At 45.6% G+C, this 23,327-nt stretch overlaps 1 protein-coding gene across 3 annotated transcripts in view; it reads left to right on the top strand.

The window, feature by feature from the left end:
• The window catches only part of RNF41 (ring finger protein 41), a 28,694-nt gene extending 12,513 nt beyond the window's left edge, over positions 1-16,181 (top strand). For 2 of the 3 annotated variants that reach the window (XM_082635224.1, XM_082635223.1), the window contains exons 3-7: positions 5,307-5,419; positions 9,071-9,342; positions 10,037-10,172; positions 10,588-10,691; positions 11,483-16,178. In XM_082635224.1, coding sequence (XP_082491350.1) covers positions 5,330-5,419; positions 9,071-9,342; positions 10,037-10,172; positions 10,588-10,691; positions 11,483-11,834 — 954 coding nt within the window. In that variant the 5' untranslated portion in view covers positions 5,307-5,329 and the 3' untranslated portion in view covers positions 11,835-16,178. Of the gene's footprint in view, positions 1-5,306; positions 5,420-6,725; positions 6,819-9,070; positions 9,343-10,036; positions 10,173-10,587; positions 10,692-11,482 lie in introns of those variants that run through there. The other variant, XM_082635225.1, reaches the window with a different exon arrangement.
• The last annotated feature ends 7,146 nt before the right edge of the window (positions 16,182-23,327 follow it).

The raw sequence follows: 23,327 nt of genomic DNA, 5'->3' as shown, positions 1-23,327 counted from the left end.
TGGAATCTCAAACTCTACATGTCTAAAACTAGGATCATTATTTTTTTACCCCATCCAGATCTTTTTTTTTTTTTTAATTCTTATATCGGTAAATAAGAATTCACTACTTATCCAAGGCAGAAACAAAAGAGTCATCTTTTTATTACTTCCTGAACCAATATAGATTCAGATTCCTTCTTTTTAAATTTTTATTTGTTTATGTTATTATTATTATTATTATTATTTTTTGGCCACGTTGCCTGGCTTGTGGGATCCTAGTTCCCCGACCAGGGATTGAACCCGGGTCCCCCCTCAGTAGAAGCACAGAGTCCCAACCACTGGACTGCTTGATTCCTGATTCCTTCTCAGAAATGTCTTGGTTTGAGCCTTTATACTTTTCCTTAATGTGAATTTTTACAATAAACTCCTACAAAGGTCTCACTTTCTCTAATCTTCCCTACCCCCTATCTATACAGCTACCAGAATCTGCCAGTCTAAAACAGAAAGCTGATCATGTCAATTTCTTAAAAATCTTTCAGGTGTACACACACTTAAAGAATCTCCCCTACAACATTTATACTAATTACAAAGGAAAAAATAATAACTCTTACAGTAGAGAAAGCTGACAGACAGCACTTAACCAAAGGGTCAAAGTTAGTATCACCAGGAACAGTACAAATCAACATTATGTGCTCCTGATATGATGCATTGAGAACACAATGCCACTTCCTTGGTATTTTTGCCCAAAATGAAACCTGAATTTAATAATGAGGAAGCATCAGACAAATCCAAATTGAGAGACATTCTCATATACCTGGTGTGTATTCTTAAAAATGTCAAATTGATGAAAGACAAAAAAGATTTAGTAACTTGTTCAGTTAAACGATTAAAGAAGCTTGACAATTCAGTGCATAACGTAATTCAGCATAATCTTGAATGTTCTTTTGATAAAGGAGATTATTGGGACAGTTGGAAAAATTGGAAAAAAGGTTTGTAAATATAGTATTACATCAATGTTAATTTCCTGATTTTCATAATCTTACTATCAATATATAAAATAATGTTCTTTTTAGGAAATACAGTACACAGTAAAGTTATTTAGGGTTAAAAGCATCATGTCGACAGTTTACTCTTATGCAGTTCAGAAAATTTTTATCCATCTATCAATATATATATATATATATATATAGCAATGATAAAATAAATGTGGTTAAATGTTAACGTTTAAGGATTCTGTATGAAGGATATATGGGATCTTTGTAAGTCTGAAATTGTCAGGATAAAAAATTAAACCCTGTAAATTTATGTCAACAAAAATCCTTCAGATGCTCCCATAGCTTTCAGATTAATTCTAATCCTAATGTCCTAGCGCCTTCATTACTCCTAATTTAAACCATCCCTCTCCAGACTTCTAATGCTGTATGCTGTCTCTTTGTTGTTGTTTGAGCCAGGATTCTTTTGGCTGTAAGATACAGAAGTGCAGGGACTTCCCCGCTGGTCCAGTGGTTAAGGCTCCGTGCGCCCAATGCAGGGGGCCTGGGTTTGATCCCCGGTCAAGGAACTAGATCCCGCGTGCCGCAACTGAGAGTCCACATGCTGCAACCAAAAGATCCTGCATGCTGCAACTAAAGATAATGCACGTGGCAACGAAGATCCTGCTTGCCACAACTAAGACCCGGTGCAGCCAAATAAATAAATAAATAATTTTTTAAAAGGTACAGAAGCCCAACTCAAAGCTTAAGCAAAAAGAGGATACACAGGGTGTCTCGCAGAAGCCAAAGATAGGAAGGCAACTGGGTCTTGGGAACAAACCAGTCACTCTGAAGCCTCAGGACTTTCCAGCTCTCATCCAGGCCTTTCTCACTGTGTCTGTTTCAGTCTTTTCTTTCCCTCTGTAGATTTGTCTTCCTCAGTCCACATGACAGGCAAAGAAAGACCAACTCATCTTTCTTGGTATCAAGCTCAAATTCTCAGAGATAGGATCCGTTGGCCCTGCTTGGGTTGCGTGCTCACCCTTGTCCCAGTCAGCTGCTGCCTAGGTTAAAGTCTCACAGTACTAGTGAGGCAGCTTCTCCTCGAGCCATGTGGGTGAGAGAGAAAGGGAGTAGAATTCCTAAAGTGAACAACGCCATGGTCTGCACTACAGCTTTCAAAAGTGGAGGTCTACCGGACAGTGACACTGGACTGCTCTTGGCTCTCTTACCACTGTCCTCATTATTCAGTTCAGTGAGTTGCAACAAGGAGAATCACAAGGGACCTTAGTTCTGGGTTTCACATTTCACTTTATGATGTCTTTAATATTACCCTTCATGTACTCACTCTAATCCATTACTGTGGATGGATTATTCAAGGGAATGTTGGCATAGGAACAGAAGGTCAAAGGTCTGAGGAGATGGATATCCCTATTTTAGAGGAAGATAGCGAGACCAAGGTGGTTTAGAGTGACAATTTCAGAGGGATTGTTAGTAAGCCCAAGGCCCTGAACTTAGGCCCTAGAGATGGAGGAACAAGAATACAGAGAAATGGTGGTGATGGAGGTCAGTGTAATTGTAGCAGTGTCATTGGGTATCGTTGTTCCTATATAAAATGGGTAAAGAAAGATAAGTGGTTCCAAAGTGAGCCTTGTGATTTCTTGTCTCCACTAGCCTATATTAATCAGGATTTTTGTCAGTTTAAAGAGATAAAAACCCAGCTCAAACCAGCCTAAACATAATAGGGAGTTTACTGACTCATGTAACTTATGTTCAGAAAGTGATTGTGACTTCAGGCATGGCTGAATCCAGGCCCTCAAATGATTTCACCTGAATTTGATTTCTCAGCTCTGCTTTCTTCATTATGGCGTCAGTTTTTTTGTTTTTTTTTTTTTGGCCATGCTCTGTGACATGTGGGATTTTAGTTCCCCGACCAGGGATTGAACCCGTGCCCCCTGCAGTGGAAGCGCAGAGCCCTAACCACTGGACCACCAGGGAATTCCCAATTATGGCGTCATTCTGTAAGTAGGCTGTCCTCATTAATGGCAGAGATGGTCACTGATCACTCTGAATTGTACATCCTACCAGCTATGCAAACCCCATGAGAGCTCCAATAGAAGTCCCAGGTATCTCTCTCACTGTCCTAGGTTGGGTCACATGTCCACTAGGAAACAGGTTCTGATTCCTGAAGGAAAATTGTGATGCTGTTTACAGAAAATGGGATGTTAGGTAGACAAAATACATGTCCACTGTACTCTGCTGGGAAGCTCCCAGTTAAAGCAACATTTAATCACACCAAACATTTTACTGTTTTGTAAAGAACTGTACTTGGTGCTAAATTGGATGTAGCACTTGAGTTCCTACTCTTAAGGAATTTTTAATCAAGTAGTAGAAATTAGATATGTACATAAATAGGGAATTCCCTGGGGGTCCAGTGGTTAGGACTCCGCACTTCCACTGCAGGCGGCATGGGTTGGATTCGTGGTCGGGGAACAAAGATGCCGTGTGGCTTGGCCAAAAAAAAAAAAAAAATGTATACCTAAATAATGGTTACTCTTGTGTATTGAGTGCCTAGTATGTGCCAGCAGGCATTGTGCTAAATGTTTTATATGTACTGTTTCTTTGAGGGCAACTCTGTGAGAGTCACTTCTATTGTTACTTATACCAATTTTATCTGTTTAAAAAGCCATGCAGGCTTAGGAAGTATACGTAGGCCTGCCCAAGGTCACACAGCTAATGAGTAGTAGAACCGGGCATCTAAATCCAGTCAGTCTTGACTCAGTCCAGTACTGTACTTTAGCTTGCACTTGACCTATCAAGGCCTCTCTGCATCCATCCCATTCCCCACCCTTTTATTTATTTATTTATAAATTTTATTTATTTATTTTTAATGTTTGGCGTGCCACGAAGCTTGTGGGATCTTAGTTCCCTGACCAAGGATCAAACCTGGGCCATTGCAGTGAAAGCGCGGAGTCCTAACCACTGGACTGCCAGGGGAATCCCCCACTCCCCACCTTTTTAAATTGAACAGCCTGATTTTAAATTCCTGAGAACTACATGATTGACTCAGCTCATTTTTTTCAGGACATCACAGCTGATGGCTGGTCTGCAGATTGTCTGCCCTTATATTAGGTGCCCATCCTTGCTCCAATTAGCCCACTGGCTGGATGTCCACAGGGGAGTTTCAGTTACTGTTCAGTGATGTCTTGTTGGGTTTGACCCTTAGGAGCCCAAAGAAGGGGCATGGCAGCCTCGCTGCTCTTTAAGTCTTTGTTCTCCTGAACTGCCCTCCCATCACCACCACCTAAATTCAGACTCTCACTACTTCTCTCCTGCCTAGATGCTCTTCCTGTCTCTAATCTCACCCCTGTTTACAGAGTGATTCTAAAAAAGAACTTTTATCACATCATTCCTTTTAAGTCTTTCAGTGGCTCCCCATAGGCTTCAGGGTAAAGTCCAAACTCCTTACATAAGACTTCTCATGGCCTGGCCCTTACTTTCCTTTCCAGCCTTGTATTTTGACACTCCCTCTCTTGCACCCTTCAGATCGAACTTCTTCTGAACCACTTATAGTTGCCTGAACTCATCATATCCCCTCTTACTTTTTCTCTTTAATATTTATTTTAATTAATTTATTTATCTTTGGCTACGTCGAGTCTTAGTTGCAGCACATGGACTCTTTAGTTGTGGCACGCGGGCTCCTCCTTGCAGCGTGCAGGCTTCTCTCTAGTTGTGGCGCGTGGGCTTCAGAGCACATGGGCTCTCTTGTCGTGGCACGTGGGCTCAGTAGTTGCGGCATGGGGTTAGTTTGCCCCAGGGCACTTGGGATCTTAGTTCCCCAACCAGGGATTGAACCTGCGTCCCCTGCATTGAAAGGCGGATTCCTAAGCACTGGACCGCCAGGGAAGTCCCCTTCTGGGCTCTTAAATGTGCTCTTTCATGTGCCTAAAACCCTGATGCCCCACCCTGCCCTGGCTCCCCCCGCCCCCACACACAACCTAGCTAACTTCTTGCTCGTCCCACTGGTGTCCTGGAAAACTTCTCAGCCTCCCTCTCCTTTCGGCCTGGGTCAGGTATCCACATCTCTTGGCCTCACAGTGCCCTGTGCTCACCCTAAAAGCATTTATGACTTCATATTTTAAGTGTATATTTATATAAAATCTTTTCCCGTTAGAATTAAATTTCTTGAGTCAGCTTCCCCGCCCCCCGCCCCCCCCCCCCGCCAAATGACTGTCACATAGTAAGCTCTCAGTAAATATTTATTGGACAAATGAACGAATCTTGGCAATGAGATCAAGTTGGCACATATCTGTAATCTTCTGAACTGGCCTCTTTTTCCTCTGTTGTTCATTCCAGGACCTGGGTTTCAGTGATGAGACATGGGGTATGATGTAACCCGTTTCCAGGGGGATGTTGACGAAGACCTTATCTGTCCTATTTGCAGTGGAGTCTTGGAGGAGCCAGTCCAGGTGAGTCGGTCTGATGGCAGGTTTGGTGGGGCAATAGATGGCAGTGGAGCTAGTACAAAATATTCAGGGACTTCCCTGGTGGTGCAGTGGTTAAGAATCCGCCTGCCAATGCAGGGGACATGGGTTTGATCCCTGGTCTGGGAAGATCCCACATGCTGCAGAGCAACCCGTGTGCCACAACTACTGAGCCTGCGCTCTGGAGCCCGCGAGCCACAACTACTGAGCCCACATGCTGCAACTACTGAAGCCCACGTGCCTAGAGCCCGTGCTCCACAACCAAGAGTAGCCCCTGCTGTCTGCAACTAGAGAAAGCCTGTGCACAGCAACGGAGACCCAACGCAGCCAAAATTAGATAAATAAATAAATTTATATATATGAAAAGAAAAACATAATCGGAACATTTGGAAATTAAATATATATATATTCATAGGAAATGGGGCCAGTGGGGAAGTCACTGTGTTCAGGCCCCCATTCCCCAACTCCCCGCACTCCTGACACACACAGAATAGAGGTTTGATGCAAAGGAGCAGTGGCAGCTACAAGAGGAATAGCGCCTTCCAGAGTCTGTCTAGAGGTGGACACCACAGAAGTACAGTGGTTCAGATTTTCTTCAGAGGTCACTATGAGATTTCTGTGCTGTAAAATGGTCAGCTATTTGTTTCTGTCCTCTTGACAGTAGTTTGGTAGCTGCTTTTTCTCTTCAGGGGCTCTGACTAGGTTCCATCTTCCTACCCATGACTGAACTTCTGGACTCTTCTAATAAGTTCTCTCTTCATTTTCATGATACAGTGTTTCAGGTAATCAGCCAGTCTTCCTGCAGGCCTGCCTACTGTTTAAAAAATAGGAAGTGGGGAAATTACTGGGGGAAAAAAAAAGTTTTTGATGCAGCCATGTACTCTGCATTTTGATATGAAAGCTGCCACCTTCACTAGGTCATTTCTCTACCAGCTTTGCCAGACCAGAGATAATTGTATCTTCCTGGGGCAAGTATGAGGAGAAGCTCATGATTACCAGGCAAGTATAATGAGTGAGATGAATTCTTAACCGTTGTATTCATGGGACACCATTCTGCATGGTCCTTATTGCCTATACTCTGTAAATACCAATTAATCCTCTGCCGCTCCTGGCTAGCTGGAGATAATCCCATTTTCCAAACCAGGACACCAGTCAGTGAGGTCGCATGACCCTTCCCCCACTCACTGCTAATACAACTCCCTGGGGCTCCCCTTGATTATTGGAGTTTATTCTTACTCTCCAGTTTTCAACTACCCAAAGGAGAACAGATGCCTGAGCTGAATGAAAATCAGACTGCATTCCAGTGGCAGCTAGCCCTGGACCATTAGAAGCAGATTGGCTGGGTGTGGAGCAAGCTCTCCTGGTGGTGTCAAGAGGTCATGGGGTATGTCAGTTCCCTCCCCACCCTGGCTGGGCCTTGTCTGTTTTCTAGCACTATCATTTGAGGTGAGTCACATGTGGAGAAGTCAGTGGCAGTTGATGACTAAGGCAGAACCTCCCCCACCCCCAACTCAGGCTTTACCTTCTGAGGAGCAGGCCAGGTTCCAGACACATTTCCAAGGGTAGAAAGCCTCTGCTAGGGATGCTGATTTCCCTACATCATATTTATTTATTTTTTGAATAGATAATAAATTCATATGGTTCAGAAATCAAAACAGTATAAAAAGATGTATGGTGAAAATTCTTGCATCCATCTTTGTCCCAGTCCACCTAATCCCCCCATAGATAACCATTTTTACTAGTTTATTTGGTATCCTTCCAGTGTGTATGTGGGCAGATACAAGCAAGTATGAATGTATATGTATATTTGCCTACCTTTCTTACGCAAAAGGTACCGCATTCTGTATACTTCTGCAGGGGTGGCAGGTTTAGACAGGAAGGTCACAAAAGAGGTTCAGTTGAGCTGAGATCTGAATGATAAGGGGCCATTCTGGCAAAGGGGAGCAGCAAAAGCAAGAGACAGGAATGAGCAGGGTGTGGACAGGGAACAGAGAGAAAGCCAGAATGGCCTGGGAGCATGATGTGAGGTGAGGAGAGGCCAGAGGCACAGGGCCAGATCAAACAGAATTTTATAAATCCTGAGCAGGAGTTTGGATTTATTTTAAGTGTAATCGGAAACCATTGTAAAATTTTAAGCAGGCGAGGAATATGATCTAGTTTGACTTTTTAAATGATCACAGCTGCTGAATGTAGGATGGATTATAAAGAGGCAAGGTAGAAGTAGGAAAACCAGTTAGAAGACATAATAATATAGATGAGAGATGATCGTTTGAACTGGGTTAGTGGCAGTACAGATGGGGAAAAGTAGACAAACAGGATTTTTTTTTGGAGAGAGGGCCTATAAGATTTTGAAAAGAATCAAATATTATGTCTTTAAGTGAAAAATAAAAATGTACTGACAGTTGGATTAATGATACTGAGAATGACTTCTTTCCTTATGAAGCCTTCCTGTGTTACAGTCTGTGGTGTCTGTGAGCATCTTGAAGGCAGAAACTGTCTTTTTTTATCTTAAGCACGTAGCAGAATGTTTGGGACATAATAAGTGCTCGAGTCATTCATCGATTCATCAGCATCTAGTGAGTGCCTACTGTGTTTGTCCCATGCTGGAGGCCAGATTGTATCTCCACAGAGGCCAGAGAGTCCTTTCTCTTTGCATTATCAAGGAAGTAGGCTGAAATATGATCTTTATGAAACTGAAAAGAATGTGATTCTACAAAAATCTAGTCCTGTTTTGGAGGGTAGCCCTGGTCATTGGGGCTCAGGGCAACGCCTCAGGTTGGGCCTCATAAAATAAGAGCTTGGGGGAGTTCCCTGGTGGTCTAGTGGTTAAGGAATCAGCACTTCCACTGCTGTGGCTCGCGTTCAATCCCTGGTCGGGGAACTAATATCCCGCAAGCCACTTGGTGTGGCCAAAAAAAAAATTTTTTTTGAACTTTTGCCAGTAAATCTCTGCCCCCGCCTCCTCTCTACTTATCCCTCAAGACCCATATCAAATTCTGTCCTGTCCATAAATACCTGCCCTGATTGACCTAGACTGGAAAGATCTCACCCTCCTCTGGATTTCTTTGGCAATTATTGAGTATGTAATCCAGTTGGCAATTAATAATCGACTACCGGGCTTCCCTGGTGGCGCAATGGTTGAGAATCCGCCTGCCGACGCAGGGGACACGGGTTCGTGCCCCAGTCCGGGAAGATCCCACATGCTGCGGAGCGGCTGGGCCCGTGAGCCATGGCCGCTGAGCCTGCGTGTCCGGAGCCTTGCTCCGCAACAGGAGAGGCCACAACAGTGAGAGGCCCGTGTACTGCAAAAAAAAAAAAAAAAAAAAAAAAATTGACTACCTTATGTCCTCTCTCTCATTGTCCTGGAATATTATTTATATCTCTTACTGTTATATAACTTTTTACTTGTTTGTCTTATGTCACAATCCATTTGGAATATTGGGCACAGGAAACATATCTGAAGCCTGTCCCCCACAATGCCTTGCCCATAGTAGATGTATACTTTGCTGTGACCCCAGGGACCTCTGGTCCTAGAAGCTGCGCAGAGGCTTGATTGGCTTTGTGGAGTTAATCGTACCCAGGCTCTTAGCTCCTGCTAATTCTCTTGTGCCCCTTTTGCCCTGCTCTCCCTTCTAGGCGCCTCACTGCGAGCATGCTTTCTGCAACGCCTGCATCACCCAGTGGTTCTCTCAGCAGCAGACGTGTCCGGTGGACCGGAGTGTTGTGACGGTCGCCCACCTGCGCCCAGTACCTCGGATCATGCGGAACATGTTGTCAAAGCTGCAGATCGCCTGCGACAACGCTGTGTTTGGCTGCAGTGCTATTGTCCGGCTTGACAACCTCATGTCTCACCTCAGTGACTGTGAGCACAACCCAAAACGGCCTGTGACCTGTGAACAGGGCTGTGGGTAAGATTCCTGCTCTTCTTCTGCCCACACAGATAAGGGCCTTCCCGTTCATACCCCTGTCTCCCCTGCTCACTAGCTGAAGAGGTCTCCTGCAGGCAAGGAGTGTTCCTGGCCTCCCTGGCTCCCTGCTCCAAGATCTCACTTCCGTGCTGCTTTCCGAGCTACGATCTTTTTGCTCTTGCTTTAATAAAAGAAGGGAGACAGCAATTCAGCAATCTCTGTGATACCACTAAAGACTGATTTACCTTATTCCTCCCTTTCATCCAGTACTACTTTTCTCTTTGTCAGATTGACTGCTCTAATTTCCAGGCTTCTCATATTCCCTGTTGTCCTATTTTTTCTTTCTTTGGGGTGTGAAATATTTGATTAAATACTGATAGCTAGGGCTGTGAATCTAGGGCTTCTCAGAAGGAATGAGTGCACAGGCAGAATCTGTAGGAGGAAAGGAGAGCCACGTGGGAGATGAAACACTGTCTTAGAGAGGGAAAGAGGCCCAGAGGAAATAGACAGCAAAGGGACGAGGGGGAGCTGGGGAGAAGGAAATGAAGGCAATAAGCAAGAGGGCGCCTGAATGTTGGAAATGAATGAATGCTAGTCATTTCAGGTAGGAAAAAGCCCTCTCAGCAGTTATCTGCCTTTGCTCACATGTCCCATTAATGCTCCTATCCTGTTCTTTTCCCACCCTGGGTGGCAGCCTGGAGATGCCCAAAGATGAGCTGCCAAACCACAACTGCATTAAGCACCTGCGCTCAGTGGTACAGCAGCAGCAGACACGAATTGCAGAGCTGGAAAAGACCTCAGCAGAACACAAACACCAGCTGGCAGAGCAGGTAGGGCGCAGAGAACACAGGGCAGAACACGTCTTTCATATGCAGATATAACCTCACGCCTGTGGGTGGCAGGCGTGGATGTGAGCAGCAGATCTGTGCGTGCGCTTGAGAGCCTGGTCAGTGGATACTCTGCCTGTGCACAGCAGTGAATCAGGCTGGAGCCCTTCTTGCTTCCCTTCATCCCATCAGTGGCATTCATTTACTTAACATTTATCAAATGCCTTCCCTTGAAGGCACTATGCTAAGTAAGCACTGGGGATACAGCTGGGAATGATACAGTCGTATCCCTGTCTTCACGAAGCTTCCACTCTGGTGGTTCCTCAGATCTCTCCATTTCCCTCATTCTCAGACAAACTTTTGTCTCTTATCTACTGTCTGTCTTAGCCATTATCCCTTGTTCTCCTTCCCCCGACAGAAACGAGACATCCAGCTGCTCAAGGCGTACATGCGTGCAATTCGCAGTGTCAACCCCAACCTTCAGAGCCTGGAGGAGACGATTGAATACAACGAGATCCTAGAGTGAGTGTCACTCAGGACGTGGAATCATTCATCCCACGTCCTGGCACTGAGCCCTGGGGGGAGGGTAAGAAGAGGCCTGGGCTGGGGCCACTGCTTCTCAGATGTTGGGATGAAGAACAGGGCCAGAGCAGAAGGCGATAACCTTCAACCCTAGCAGAGGATCTCATATTCTTTTGGGTGGTTGGAAGGGAAAGCTTACCCAAGCGTTAGATGGGTACCCACATGTACAAAGCCCTGTATGAAAGGCTGCGGGAGCGCTAGGAAGACCACAAAGAGGAGATATTGTCCCTGACTTCAGGGAGCTTACAATTCAGAGGAGAAGAGAGTACAAGTCCAGGAAAGTGATCTAAAATACAGCAAACACAAGTGAAGTGAACAAGTGAAGTCTAAGACCCCTTTCAGTTCTGGAGTTCTGCACAGTTCGTAGACCAAACCGAGTCAGTCCGTGTACTGCAAATAGTGCTGCGAGGGGCACAGTACAGAGGAGTAATTGCTTCACGCAGTGCACATGTGTTGAGCACTTACTACATGCCAGGCACCACGTGCTAAGTATTGGGATTTTTAAGAAAAATAACAGGAACCCTACTCTCGTGGAGTTTAATCTGGTGATAACATGTGGTGACACTCGGATGGGACCAACTAGGGAAAGATCTGGAGTTTCTGAACTAATGACGGAAGGAAAGAAGGAGGAAGGAGTGCAGAGCAGGCAGTCGTTCCTATTAGGAGAAAAGCCAATGCAGAGAAAGGGGACGAGCTGGACTGACCACCTCCAACTCCTTCCCTCCACACAGGTGGGTGAACTCCCTGCAGCCAGCACGGGTGACCCGCTGGGGAGGGATGATCTCCACCCCAGATGCTGTACTCCAGGCTGTAATCAAGCGCTCCCTGGTAGAGAGTGGCTGTCCTGCGTCTATTGTCAACGAGCTGATCGAAAATGCCCATGAGCGTAGCTGGCCCCAGGGTCTGGCCACACTAGAGACAAGACAGATGAACCGGCGTTACTATGAGAACTACGTGGCCAAGCGCATCCCTGGCAAGCAGGCTGTTGTCGTGATGGCCTGTGAGAACCAGCACATGGGTGATGACATGGTGCAGGAGCCAGGGCTTGTCATGATATTTGCGCATGGCGTGGAAGAGATATAGGAGATCTCGATGGGTGATCTGGAAGAGATGAAAATCAGAAAATCCTGTCACTCCAGCAGCGGGGCCCTGAGTCCTCCCCACTTTCCTTAATACCGTGGCTAACGCTAGAGCCACACATCTCCCTGCTCTTCTGCCACTGAAGAGGGCCCCAGGGCACTCTACTCAGGCTTCCAGGTGGGAAACCCAGATTCCCTCCATTTGCCTAATTTCTTCCCCTAAAATGTCTGTATATTTTCCATCTGGTTGGGAAAGTCCCCACGTCTATATCTGTTTTCCTGCCTAGGGTCCCTGGTTCCAGATATTTTCAGAAAGCACAAAGATACTCATTTTCTCTAGAGGATCAGGATGGAGTGAGGCATCTCTAACTGTTCCCCTCCTCCAAAACCAGGGAATCCAGAGCAGGCAGGCCTATTGACTCTATAAACAACATTTAGAGGGCGGCTCTGGGGAGCAGACATCCTAAAGAAATGGTAAGGATGGAACAAAACCCTAGAAATAATGAGGCCAGTAGGCCATCGCTGGTGGCCCCTAGGGGAAGACTGGACCTCTGTGCCAAGCAATACCCTGTTCAGCCCACCTTAAAGGTGTGGGCTCCCGCCGGGTCTGCAGGTGTGCAGGTGGGGATGCCGAAAACTTCCAGATGAGCTCTTCTTTCCTACACTTTCTCACAATTAGGGAATGACAGGGTTGGGGTGAGGGGTTAGTCCATTGGGGTGAATATGCTCAGCAGGAAGCAGCTCTCTGGCTTTTGCTGAAATTGGGTAGGCACTGCCTCTGGCACAGGCCATAATAGTTCCATAGACCCCTCTCTCTCAGCCCTGTGATTGTAACTAGTTATTTTGATAATTTTCTTTGGCCATTGTTTGTTTATATTTCACTCCCTCCCTCACAGTTTTTCTTTTTTAAGAATGGCCTGATTATGGCTATCCCACTTTTCCAGCCCTGCCACATTGTTGGCAATTTAATTTATTTACTTTTTTTTTTTTAAGAAAGGAAAAAAAAAATTTACGAAACTTAAAACTTTTCTTTTGCTGTTCCTATTGTGGGGATTTTTGGATAGGGTGGGACAGGGATGGGGTCTGTTTTATATTTTTCCTTTTCAGCACAACCTTTGGCTTTAATATAGGAAAGGCTAAGGGAGTCCTTGGCTGAACTGAAGTCTGCCCCAATCCTCCATAACCCATCTGAGATGAGGAGCTTCCTCTATTCCAGTGATGGATGTGACAGTCCAGCGTCAATGACTGTGCCCTCTGGAGAACTTTGCTCCCAGCCCATCTAGGGTCTCACTGTAAAAGTCTGGACGTCGAGTATTAATTTTGAAGAAATCCTGCCCGCCACTCCCCCCAACACCCGGTTTCCTTGGAGATATATATATAGCTGGGTTCTAAGCTTCGTCAGGCAAGATGGGATAGAAATTATGTCTGAGTACAGGCTGTGCTGTCTCACCCTTACCCCCTTAGGACTTCAGCTGCATTTCGGGATGCCCAGGGCATGCATTAATCCCTGGGGTGACTAGCAGAGTAAGAGAAGGGGAGGGATAGCGGGTATGATTATCTTGATATGCAGGTGGAAGTGGGGCTGGAGAGAGATGGCCATAAAGCTTCTCTTTTTGGAGCTTTTTTCCAGGCCAGCTTGCGGTAGGTCTGGGTAGCTGGGTCATGACTCCACTGGAACTGTGGGGAGGAGGGAATACAGCTTGAAGGGGTGGGTGAGGAACAGTCATATGTTCCAGCTCCAGGACATTGTGCTCAGGAATTTGAAAACGCTGCTATACTTAGTCTGGTTACTACATTTCTTCCACTCCCCTCTGCCCCTGCCTGCCTTACCCAGGCCCATACCCTCCGGTTGTCACCCTAAGATGGAGCCAGGAAGCTCAGTTAAGGCTTCCCTACCCTTTGCACTAGTGTCTTTGCAGGTTGCTACTTGTGTTACACATGTGCTGTTCCATGGTGTTGACTGCACTAATAATAAATCCTTTACTCAACTCTCTCAATTCTTAATTCACATCTCTCCCCTCGTGAAGGTTCTCCCCTGCTTTGGCCTTTCTCTCACCTTAATTCCCCTGACTTCTTCCTTGCTTTGTAACCTAATCTTGTCTTAGAACTAACCTCTGTTTTAGGAGGAGTTCTATCTGGGAGGAGTGTGCACCTCATATCTTCTTTGCCTTGTGTACCCTCCTGTATCCTTCCCTCCTGACTCCTGTTCTGCACAGCTGAAGCACTCTCACCAGTCATCTGAATTGTGCTCTTTTCAGGGTTTACCTTTGCTCCAAATCCATGTCTCCCCTATGTGTTCTGGGATTTGGGGACATTTTCTATAGACGATATGCAAGTACTTTTCCCCCTTGTCCCACAAACACCTTTGCTTTGGAATCTGGGATTCCATTGCAGGCAGGGAAGCCTCCACCCCCAATGTCTCCTAACCAAGGAAGTACACAGGAGGAAAGGAACCTGGAATGACTGCACCTGCTGTGGTTGTCAAATCTTGATAAACCCTTTTGTAGGCATTTGCTGCCACCTTCTCCCTATCATGAGAAAAAAAATCTTCTTTTACCACAGTGTACCATATTATAAATTTGTTGAGCATTTATCGTGCACCTAACACAAATCTAATAGCGCTCTAGATACTTCAGTGGTGCCAAGAAAAAGCATAAGGACATTCCTGTGCCCACTGAATCTACTACACTGATACATACAAGGTCTGATGAGAAGATACTGATGAATGTATCACAGTATAGAGCACAACTGGCAATGTATGTACTCTAATGATACCAGTAATGCTTTTGTTTAAGCTTCCTCAAAATTACTTTTAGAACCTGCTCCTCATTCTTTTGAATGTCATGAATGATGCCAAATCTTCCTTTTAAGGTAGATTTGGTTTTTTGGAAACAGTATTCATTGAATATCTATTCGGCAAGAACTCACTAGGGTGGGGCTGGGGGGCGGTGGTTCATGTAGCAAAATGGCACCTACCTTCAAAGAACTTACTCCCTAGTTGAGATGAGTGTATAAGAAGACATCATAAATGTGGGAAGTGGATCTTACCACAAGCAATATGTGAGCAGGGTGAAGATAAAGCCACTGATTCTGATAGGTTCCAGGAAAGACTTCTCCAAGAGGTGTATTTGTTTTAGATCAGAGGTTGGCAAACTACAGCTTGCATGCTGCTGCCTGATTTTGTGGAAAACGTTTTACTGGAACGTAGCCATGCCCATTTGTGTTACGTATATTGTCTATGGCTGCTTTTAGATTACAGCAGCAGAGCTGAGTAGTTGCCATAGAACTATGGGCCACAAAGCCTAAAATGTGCTGTCTGGTCCTTTACAGAAAACGTGCCAACCTGTTCTAGACTTTTAAGGTCAGCACAATGGGCAGGGAAGTAGAGAGGGTTTGTTGTTTTTTTACTTTAGTATATACATTTGAAAATTCAGAACATTTTTCTACGTTGCCAAATAACAAATGCTTAAAGTTAACAACGTATCCTTAATCTAATACAAATCTATGTTCACCCTTCCCCAGTTGGTCTAAGAAAAGTACTTTTAGAGCTGATTTTTGTCCAACCCTGGAGCCAATCCAGGAACCATGCCATTACAAAAGGTTATGTGTTTTAACTCTCTTAGTCTGGATTCCTGGAACAACCTTTTTTTGGTAACACTTATTTGTTGAGGAGAATTGGGCCAGTTGTTTAGAGATTGGTCTTGGATTTGACTGATTGCTTCTTCAGCGTCCTTTAACTTATTCCTCTAACCTCTATTTTTCCTAAACAGGATTAGATCTAGAGTCAGAGAGATTCTTTTTTTTTTTTTGGCCACACTGCGTGGCTTGTGGGATCTTAGTTCCCCGACCAGGGATTGAATCTGGGCCCTCAGCAGTGAAAGCGCAGAGTCCGAACCACTGGACCACCAGGGAATCCCCTAGAGTCAGAGAGAGTCAAATTAACCAGTTCTAGGGATAAAAGACATCACAGGAGAGATGTTCTTTATGTTGTGTAACAACAGGACATAGGCCCAGTTGTCCCACCATTAGCCTGATCTCTTCACTGTACGCTTGTATTTGTTGAGAGAGATTTTTGAAACTGGCTATGTGACAAATATGTGCCCTGAGAGAATGGGCAGCTGGCAGTGCAGCTCTGATTGGTCACTGCTGTACAAGAACAGGGGCCCAACATTGCCCCTATTATTTTTTCAAGAACTTTTGGACATCCTAATGTTTATGCTAAATGTCACAACTTTCAAATGTCGGCTCAATTTTTTTTTTAATGTAGGCCAAAAAAAGAATAAAACAAAAACAAAAACATAGGATCCACCAGAGGGTTTTTTTTTTTTTTTTTTTTTTTTTTAGTTACTCATCAGTTTATTCAACCCATACTTATGGAGCTCCAGGCACTGTGTGCTGGAGATACATACAGCTGTGACAAAACAACCAAAGCCCCTGCCCACCTGGCTGTAAAACTGGTTGAGGAGACGGACAAGAAACAAGATAATAAGAAAAACATGTTATGTTTGGTAGCATGAGTCCTAGGAGAAAAATAAATTGGGAAAAGGGGAGATGTAATTACAAACTGTAATTAATGTAATTACAAACTGGGGTAAGGGTCGGGACAGACACAAAGCAGGGTTTCTGCCCTAGATCTGGTGGTCAGGGAAGATCCATTTCTAGAGCAGAGGTCATTAATTCTATACTTCATCAGAATCACCTGGGAGTGGGGCTTAGTGGGCCCAATACTCAGAGACTGGCATTTTTCACGTGATGTTTCTGGTCCCTGTGGGCCATATTTGGAGATGTTTTGGTCTGGAGATGTGAAGGCAAGATAGTGGAGTGGCTAGGAGCCCAAACTTCAAGGACAACAGCTCTGCAATGTGTAACCTTGGGTAAGGTACTGCATCTCTCTGGGAGTCGACCAGAGTTTGCAACCTCTATTTTAAGCTGAGATAATACCATGAATAAAAACAAGTGAAGGTGAAGGACATGTTGAAGAGGGAAGAGACTAGTGTAATCTGAAGCATAGAGTTTGTTGAAGGAAGTAATGGAAGATAAAACTAAAGATAATTTGGGGCCAATTCTTGGTAGGCCTTGAATACATGGCAGGGAATTTGGACTTTAGTTTTACAGGTAGGTTTTTGTTTTTTTTTTCCTCGGTACGCGGGCCTCTCACTGTTGTGGCCTCTCCCGTTGCGGAGCACAGGCTCCAGACGCGCAGGCTCAGCGACCATGGCTCACGGGCCTAGCCGCTTCACGGCACGTGGGATCCTCCGGGACCGGGGCACGAACCCATGTCCCCTGCATTGGCAGGCGGACTCTCAACCACTGCACCACCAGGAAGGCCCCTACAGGTACGTTTTTGAGAAGAGGAGTGACTTCCAATTGATGATTCTGATGACGATGGGAAAACAATGAAAATTTGGTGACAGTAAGCTTTGCAGTAATTCACGTGAGAGGATTAGAGCTTGAAATAGACCAGGAAAGAGGACAGAGACATGAGGGGAGAAAAATCAACAGGCCTTAGTAACTGACCAGATTCACTCAGCCAACATTTACAGCATACCAGTCAAGTGCCAGACGTGGTTCTAGGCATTTGAGATACACAAATAATTGTATATTCCTTGAAAGGAATTTAAAGCTTAGGTGACGTACACTCGAACAAATAACGGGAAATACAGAATAGCATATTGCTAATAGGTAGGAATTAAGTACAATGGGACAACAGGAGGAAAGGGGTCAACTATCTACCTGGTGGGATGCAGGAGGGAAGTTTTCTCAGGAATCATTGGAGCTGAGTTCCAAATAGGATCAGATATTGGCAATGAGGAAAGGGGCTAACAGCCAGGTTGAGCATGTACTGTGAGTCACGAACTAAATATTAAACATCTAGTCATCCCAGCAGCTTTATAAAAAGACTATTATCATCTCCATTTTCTATGTGGGGAAACCGAGACAAAGGACAGAATTCATGTAGCTAATAGTAAGAACAGGGATTTGAACCCAGAAAGCCATTCTAGAGCCTGGGCTCCCAACCAGTGCACATCACAAGGGGCATGTAACTAAAGATGAGTCACAGATAAAGACAGAGGTTTCTAATCTGTGAATGAGAGGACAGTGTCATTAACCTGAATAGGGAGGGGAAGAGGATGAGCAGGTTTCAGGGGTGAAGTAATGAGCTCATTTGGGGAACCATCGGTTGGAAGTGCTTCCCCATAAGAGGGGGTTAGCCAGAAAAAGGAAATGTGGGTCTACAGCTTAAGAGCAAGAAGTTAGGGTTAAAGACGTGGATTTGGGAGTTATCTTCCCAAAGGTGATCAAGAAATTCCAGGAATGAATACAGCCACTAGAGAGAACATGAAGAAAGCTAAGAATGTGACCTTAGGGAATTCCAGAAGTAATCTGGAACAAAATCTGGAAAACAGACGCATGATAAAGGTGGCTAGTGCTCAGCTTTTTTAAAAAAAAGTAATTTTGAAGTAATGAATCATTTAAATGTGGCTCATAAACTAGCTGTGAAGGAGTTCCAGAAATGTTTTGTGCTATGAGAGCATTCCTGAAATAAGTGTAGGTTGAGATCATTTCAGCTCAAGTCCTCTAATGATTTGCTTTACTGGATAAACTGCAGAGATCCAAGCCTCTTAACATTTGGAACAACTTGCAAGGGGATAATAAGTTCCTGTGTGTTAGATTTCCCCACACTAGCTTTTTAGTCACATAAAAGCAATTTTGATTAAGATCTAAGAATTTGTAGCTGAAAAAATCAGTATAGGGTGGCATTAGCTAGTCATTGTTTTTAAGGTGAAGAGATAGAAGGAAGGAATTAGGCTGTGATGTGGAGACACCCAGCCTGATTAGATTAGGGTATCTTACTGGAAAGAATTAAGGATTTAAAAAATGGGTGATTTAGGCAAGGCATATTGATAATAGGAGCATGTGTTTGAACAGATGGGGCACTGAAATTCCTAGACGGGATTAATACGATGAAAGCAGTGTTTTAGAGATTTCAGTGTGGTGAAACTGGGGCACCTGGAAGGCCATTGTAATACAAGCATGAACTAGATGATGTGATGGAGGAAGCAATGATTGATGAATGATGGGCATGGCAGAACAGAAAATGTCTGATAATTCTTTTTTCTTTTTTTTTTTTCTGTGGCACGCGGGCCCCTCACCGCTGCGGCCCCTCCCACCGCGGAGCACAGGCTCCGGACGCGCAGGCCCGGCGGCCATGGCTCACGGGCCCAGCCGCTCCGCGGCATGCGGGACCCCCCAGACCGGGGCACGAACCCGCGTCCCCCGCATCGGCAGGCGGACTCCCAACCACTGCGCCACCAGGGAAGCCCTGTCTGATAATTCTTAAGGTTGGAAATAGATGGAATTGAGAGAATAGTACTAACAAATAGAAAAAGTTGAGAATGTGATTCTGGGAAAGAAAAAGTTTTGTTTTTTAGGTCGGGGTCCCCAAGCCCCAGGCCTTGGACCGGTAAGGCTCTGCACAGCAGGAGGGGAGTGGCGGGCGAGACAGTGAAGCTTCATCTGCCACCCCCCATCGCTCACATTGCTGCCTGAACCATCCCCTCCAACCCCTGTCCGTGGAAAAATCATCTTCCATCATCTGCGAAACCGGTCCCTGGTGCCAAGAAGGTTGGGGACTGCTGTTTTAGGTGACATTAGGTCAGCTGTGCAGACATACAGGCAGCTGGAGATATAGGACGATGGTGTGGCTGGGAGGCCACGCCTGGAATGGTAGCTTGGGGCTTCTCTCTCAAGAGGAGGGAAAAGAATGAAGCTTTAGTAAAACTCCACAGAAGAAGGGAGAAAATAAATGAGATGGAGAAACAGTGTTCTAAGAGAAAAGCAAGAAAGTACAATGTCTCTCAAGCCCAGTAAAAAATCAATGGTTTCAAACATAGCAGAGTTTTCTACCACAGGCTATTAAAGATAGCATGGAGCTGGAGGCAGAGGGTGTACATTTTATTTTATTTTATTTTATTTTTTAATTTATTTGGCTGCGCTGGGTCTTAGTTGCAACATGCGGAATCTAGTTCCCTGACCAGGGATCAAACCCAGGCCCCCTGCATTGGGAGCCCAGAGTCTTAACCACTGGACCACCAGGGAAGTCCCAGAGGATACACATTTTATTTTTTAAAAAAAGAGTAGAAAACAACATGGTGATTTGGAAGTGTCAAGTGAAGGTATAGTATTGTTTGTCCTAAATGAATGAAGGATTGAATGAGTAGAGTAGGAGAATTTTAACTTGTTATGGAAGGATATTCATGGGAGCTTCCTTAGGAGGTTGAAATGAGTGGGACTGCAAGCCAAGGTGCAGAAGGTAACTTCAGGTAACTTCAGGTCAGAAGAGCAAGGCCAAATACTGAACCAGAAAATGAAGAATGCCAGTGGGTAGAATGTAGTAAGTACGTAAGAATAGTGAGAAAGGGGGCCTGGTTATGCAACACAAAGAAAAATATAAGGATAGAGAGATAGGATTTGTTGGGATGGAGGGGTGAAGGAATTGTGGGTGGTGGGCTGTGGGGATGGTTAAAATTTGAAATCATCTATTGCACAGGAAGGTTCAAAGTCTTGGCCTCTCACCCCCAGAGTTACAAGGAAAGCATCTGAGGGTGAAAAGTAGTATCTCAGGTACCAAACAACCTCAGCCAGTTTATTCTGGATCCAGATCCTCCATTTTGTAAACCACGGGGGCCTTCTCTTCACAACATAGTTGTTGGTTGCCCTCTGCTGGTCAGTTTTGGTCTTCGGCCTTCAGATATTTAAATTTGAGAGTGTGTTTAAAATGGGATTTGGTAGGAAGTCCAGTACAGAACCTATTAGATTCTATTCATTCAGTACATTTTTTTATCACATCTATGTCTAAGGCCTAGTAGAGGAGGTACAAACAAATATAATACACAGTCCTTACTCTCGAAGCTTACAGTCCAGTCTGAGTGAAGATTAAAACATGTACACATGACTATGTTAAAAAACATCCATGTATGCAAAAAGATTTTTTTGGAGCGGCTTATATGGGCCAAGAGTGTATATTCTATGGGGGAAGAAGGATTTCACATAGAAAGATTAGAGAATAGGATATGGTGGGAGACAGGTGGTTAGAGAAGACTTCCCAGGAGAACCAACATTTAAGTGGAGACTGAGAAGAAGGTAAGGATGAGAAAGATTATTTCAGGCAGAGAGCAGCATGAACACAGAAAAATACTATGCCAGGAACTAACAGAATACCAGTGGATGAAATGTAGTGAATATGAAAAAGTGGGGAGAAAAAAAGGGACCAGATCATGAAATACAAAAAGCAACCATGGAAGGGTTTAAGGTCCCCGGCTACCTTAAACCGGGGTAGTGTGGATGCTTTAGTGCAGCTTTACATACATCAACTCATGTGGTCCTCAAAAGTACCCCTACCTTCCAGATGAAGCCTCCAGCAAGTGGTGGGTCCAGCCTGCACTCACCTCTGAGAAAAGTGGACACAGTTGAGGCTATTTAGGAGGTACAATAATGTAACTTGTTTTATTTTGTTTTGATTAATTTTTGCAGAAGCGTGTCAAAGGAGATGCCTTGCATTCAACCTAGTGGATGGTGGTGGTAGGTTCTAGCTGTTGTAATCAAGAACCTCAAAGTGGAGGGGTAAAAAGACAGGGAGGATGGAAAATAATAATGGTGTGGGGGGCAGGGGGAAGGAAGTGGTGAGGGAAAAACAGCATGAGTGGAAAAGACAGCATAAGCAATGATAGGAAGGTGGGAAACTCCAAAGTGTAAATGTGTAAAAAGCTCTGTGAATTACCTTTGAACCCCCTGCCCTCTGGGGAACCTTCTTGGAAATGTGGCCGTGCAAGAAATAAAATACAAAGAGAACATCTTCAACAGGTATCCTAGATATTCCCCACAGTGAGCAACTGGGAATAGGAAGAACGGGTTGAGGTGAGTGCAGGAGGGTTAGAGGTTAGAGAAGGATTAATACCCTAGCTAGGAACTTGGAACATGGAGAACTTAGAACACATAATGAGCACTCAATAAAAAGTGAGTTATCTTCTTCGCACACTCTGGCTCCAGCTAGATTGGCAGCGTTCATGATTCAATAGGCTACTCCCCACTAGCCCTGTGATACCTGAGGTGCAGCTCTTCACAGCAATCCCAGTGAGAGAATGCCTTGTTTACCGGGTCTTCATTGTAATCAGACCTACAAGATGTGAAGTCTGGTCATGAAATCCAGAGGTGCCCTCTTTACCTGGAAACTCCAGTTTTGACTATTATAGCACAACAGGTATTCACATTCCCGAGCAAAACTTAACCTTTCTTCAACCAAATCCTTTGCTATGCCCTCCCAAAAGAATGAAACAAGGTATGCCAAAACTCTGCTTGCAAAGCTGAAGTTACAGAACTCTGAAAGTGCCTTGTATCCTAGCAGCCAATACAGTTATGCATAATTACGCTTCTCATGGTCACCCTCATTCCCGCCCCCTCCCCCCAAATCCAGAGGTGAGACCTTCTGGCTTCTGTTGCCGAGACAAAGGGAGGTGCACGAAAGACACTTGGAAGACAAGTGGCTCCCTTCACACACTCTTGAAGGGAAAAAACAAGCGGCCGTCACGAACAGGATTCGAACCTGTGCGGGGAAACCCCATTGGATTTCGAGTCCAACGCCTTAACCACTCGGCCACCGTGACTTCCAAAACCACTGTTCGCCGCGCATTTACAGAAGGGGTCCGCACAGCGATCCGGAGGGAGCGCGATACAGGGAAGCCGGACCAGGCCCAAACACACACACCCTGTGACCTCCTCCCGCCCCGCTCCTTACCTCTTCCTCCACGCCGCTCAGAGGAAGTCTGGTGGACCGGGTGACCCAAGGAGAGAGGGTCTCCCGCCCCACGAAGATGAGGGTCTCAAGGAGCGTAAAGCTACTCAGGAGGCGATGGTGAGGCCTGCAGAGGAAGCAGTTGGAGAGGAGGGGCTGGGCCCCCAGGGTAGCGGCTAGGGGACTCCTCGGGTTACGGAGTGAGAGGCGGACCTGGGACATGGCCTTAGGGGCGAAGGAGGCTCAGAAAGAGCTTAAACAGGGAACTCCTGGGCATGGATGAAAGGAAAGAACTTCTTGCGGAAAGGGGTCCGGGGTTCCTTGGGATTAGGGGCTCCGTGGGGTTAGAAATGGGCAAGGTGAGGACTACTCGGAGCTATGGGCTGGGGGCTTCTCATGCCACGGGCATCCCCTTAGGGTAGGATAGAGAGGTGCCCCACTTCCCGGGCTGAAAGGCAAGAAGAGAAAAGGCTTCAGGTCGGTAAAGGGCGCTCTCAGAGGAGTGTGCGCCCCCTCCAGGAAACAGCCTCCTCCTCGAAGCTCCGGCAGCTCCCGCCGCCGCCGCCGGGGAGGCCGCCAGGGTCCGCCCAGCGCCCCGCGCTCCGCCGCCGCCGCGTGCGGCCGGCCGGCAGGGGGCGCTGCGCGGGCCGGGGCCAGCCTAGGCGGCGGGAGGCGGCGGGAGGCGGGCGGAGGAGGAGGCGGGAG

This window comes from Mesoplodon mirus (genome assembly GCF_964341445.2).
Source record: "Mesoplodon mirus genome assembly, chromosome: 11".
Taxonomy (NCBI): domain Eukaryota; kingdom Metazoa; phylum Chordata; class Mammalia; order Artiodactyla; family Ziphiidae; genus Mesoplodon; species Mesoplodon mirus.
The sequence above is the reverse complement of the archived record's forward strand: the minus strand, read 5'-3'. Positions and strand labels throughout refer to the sequence as shown.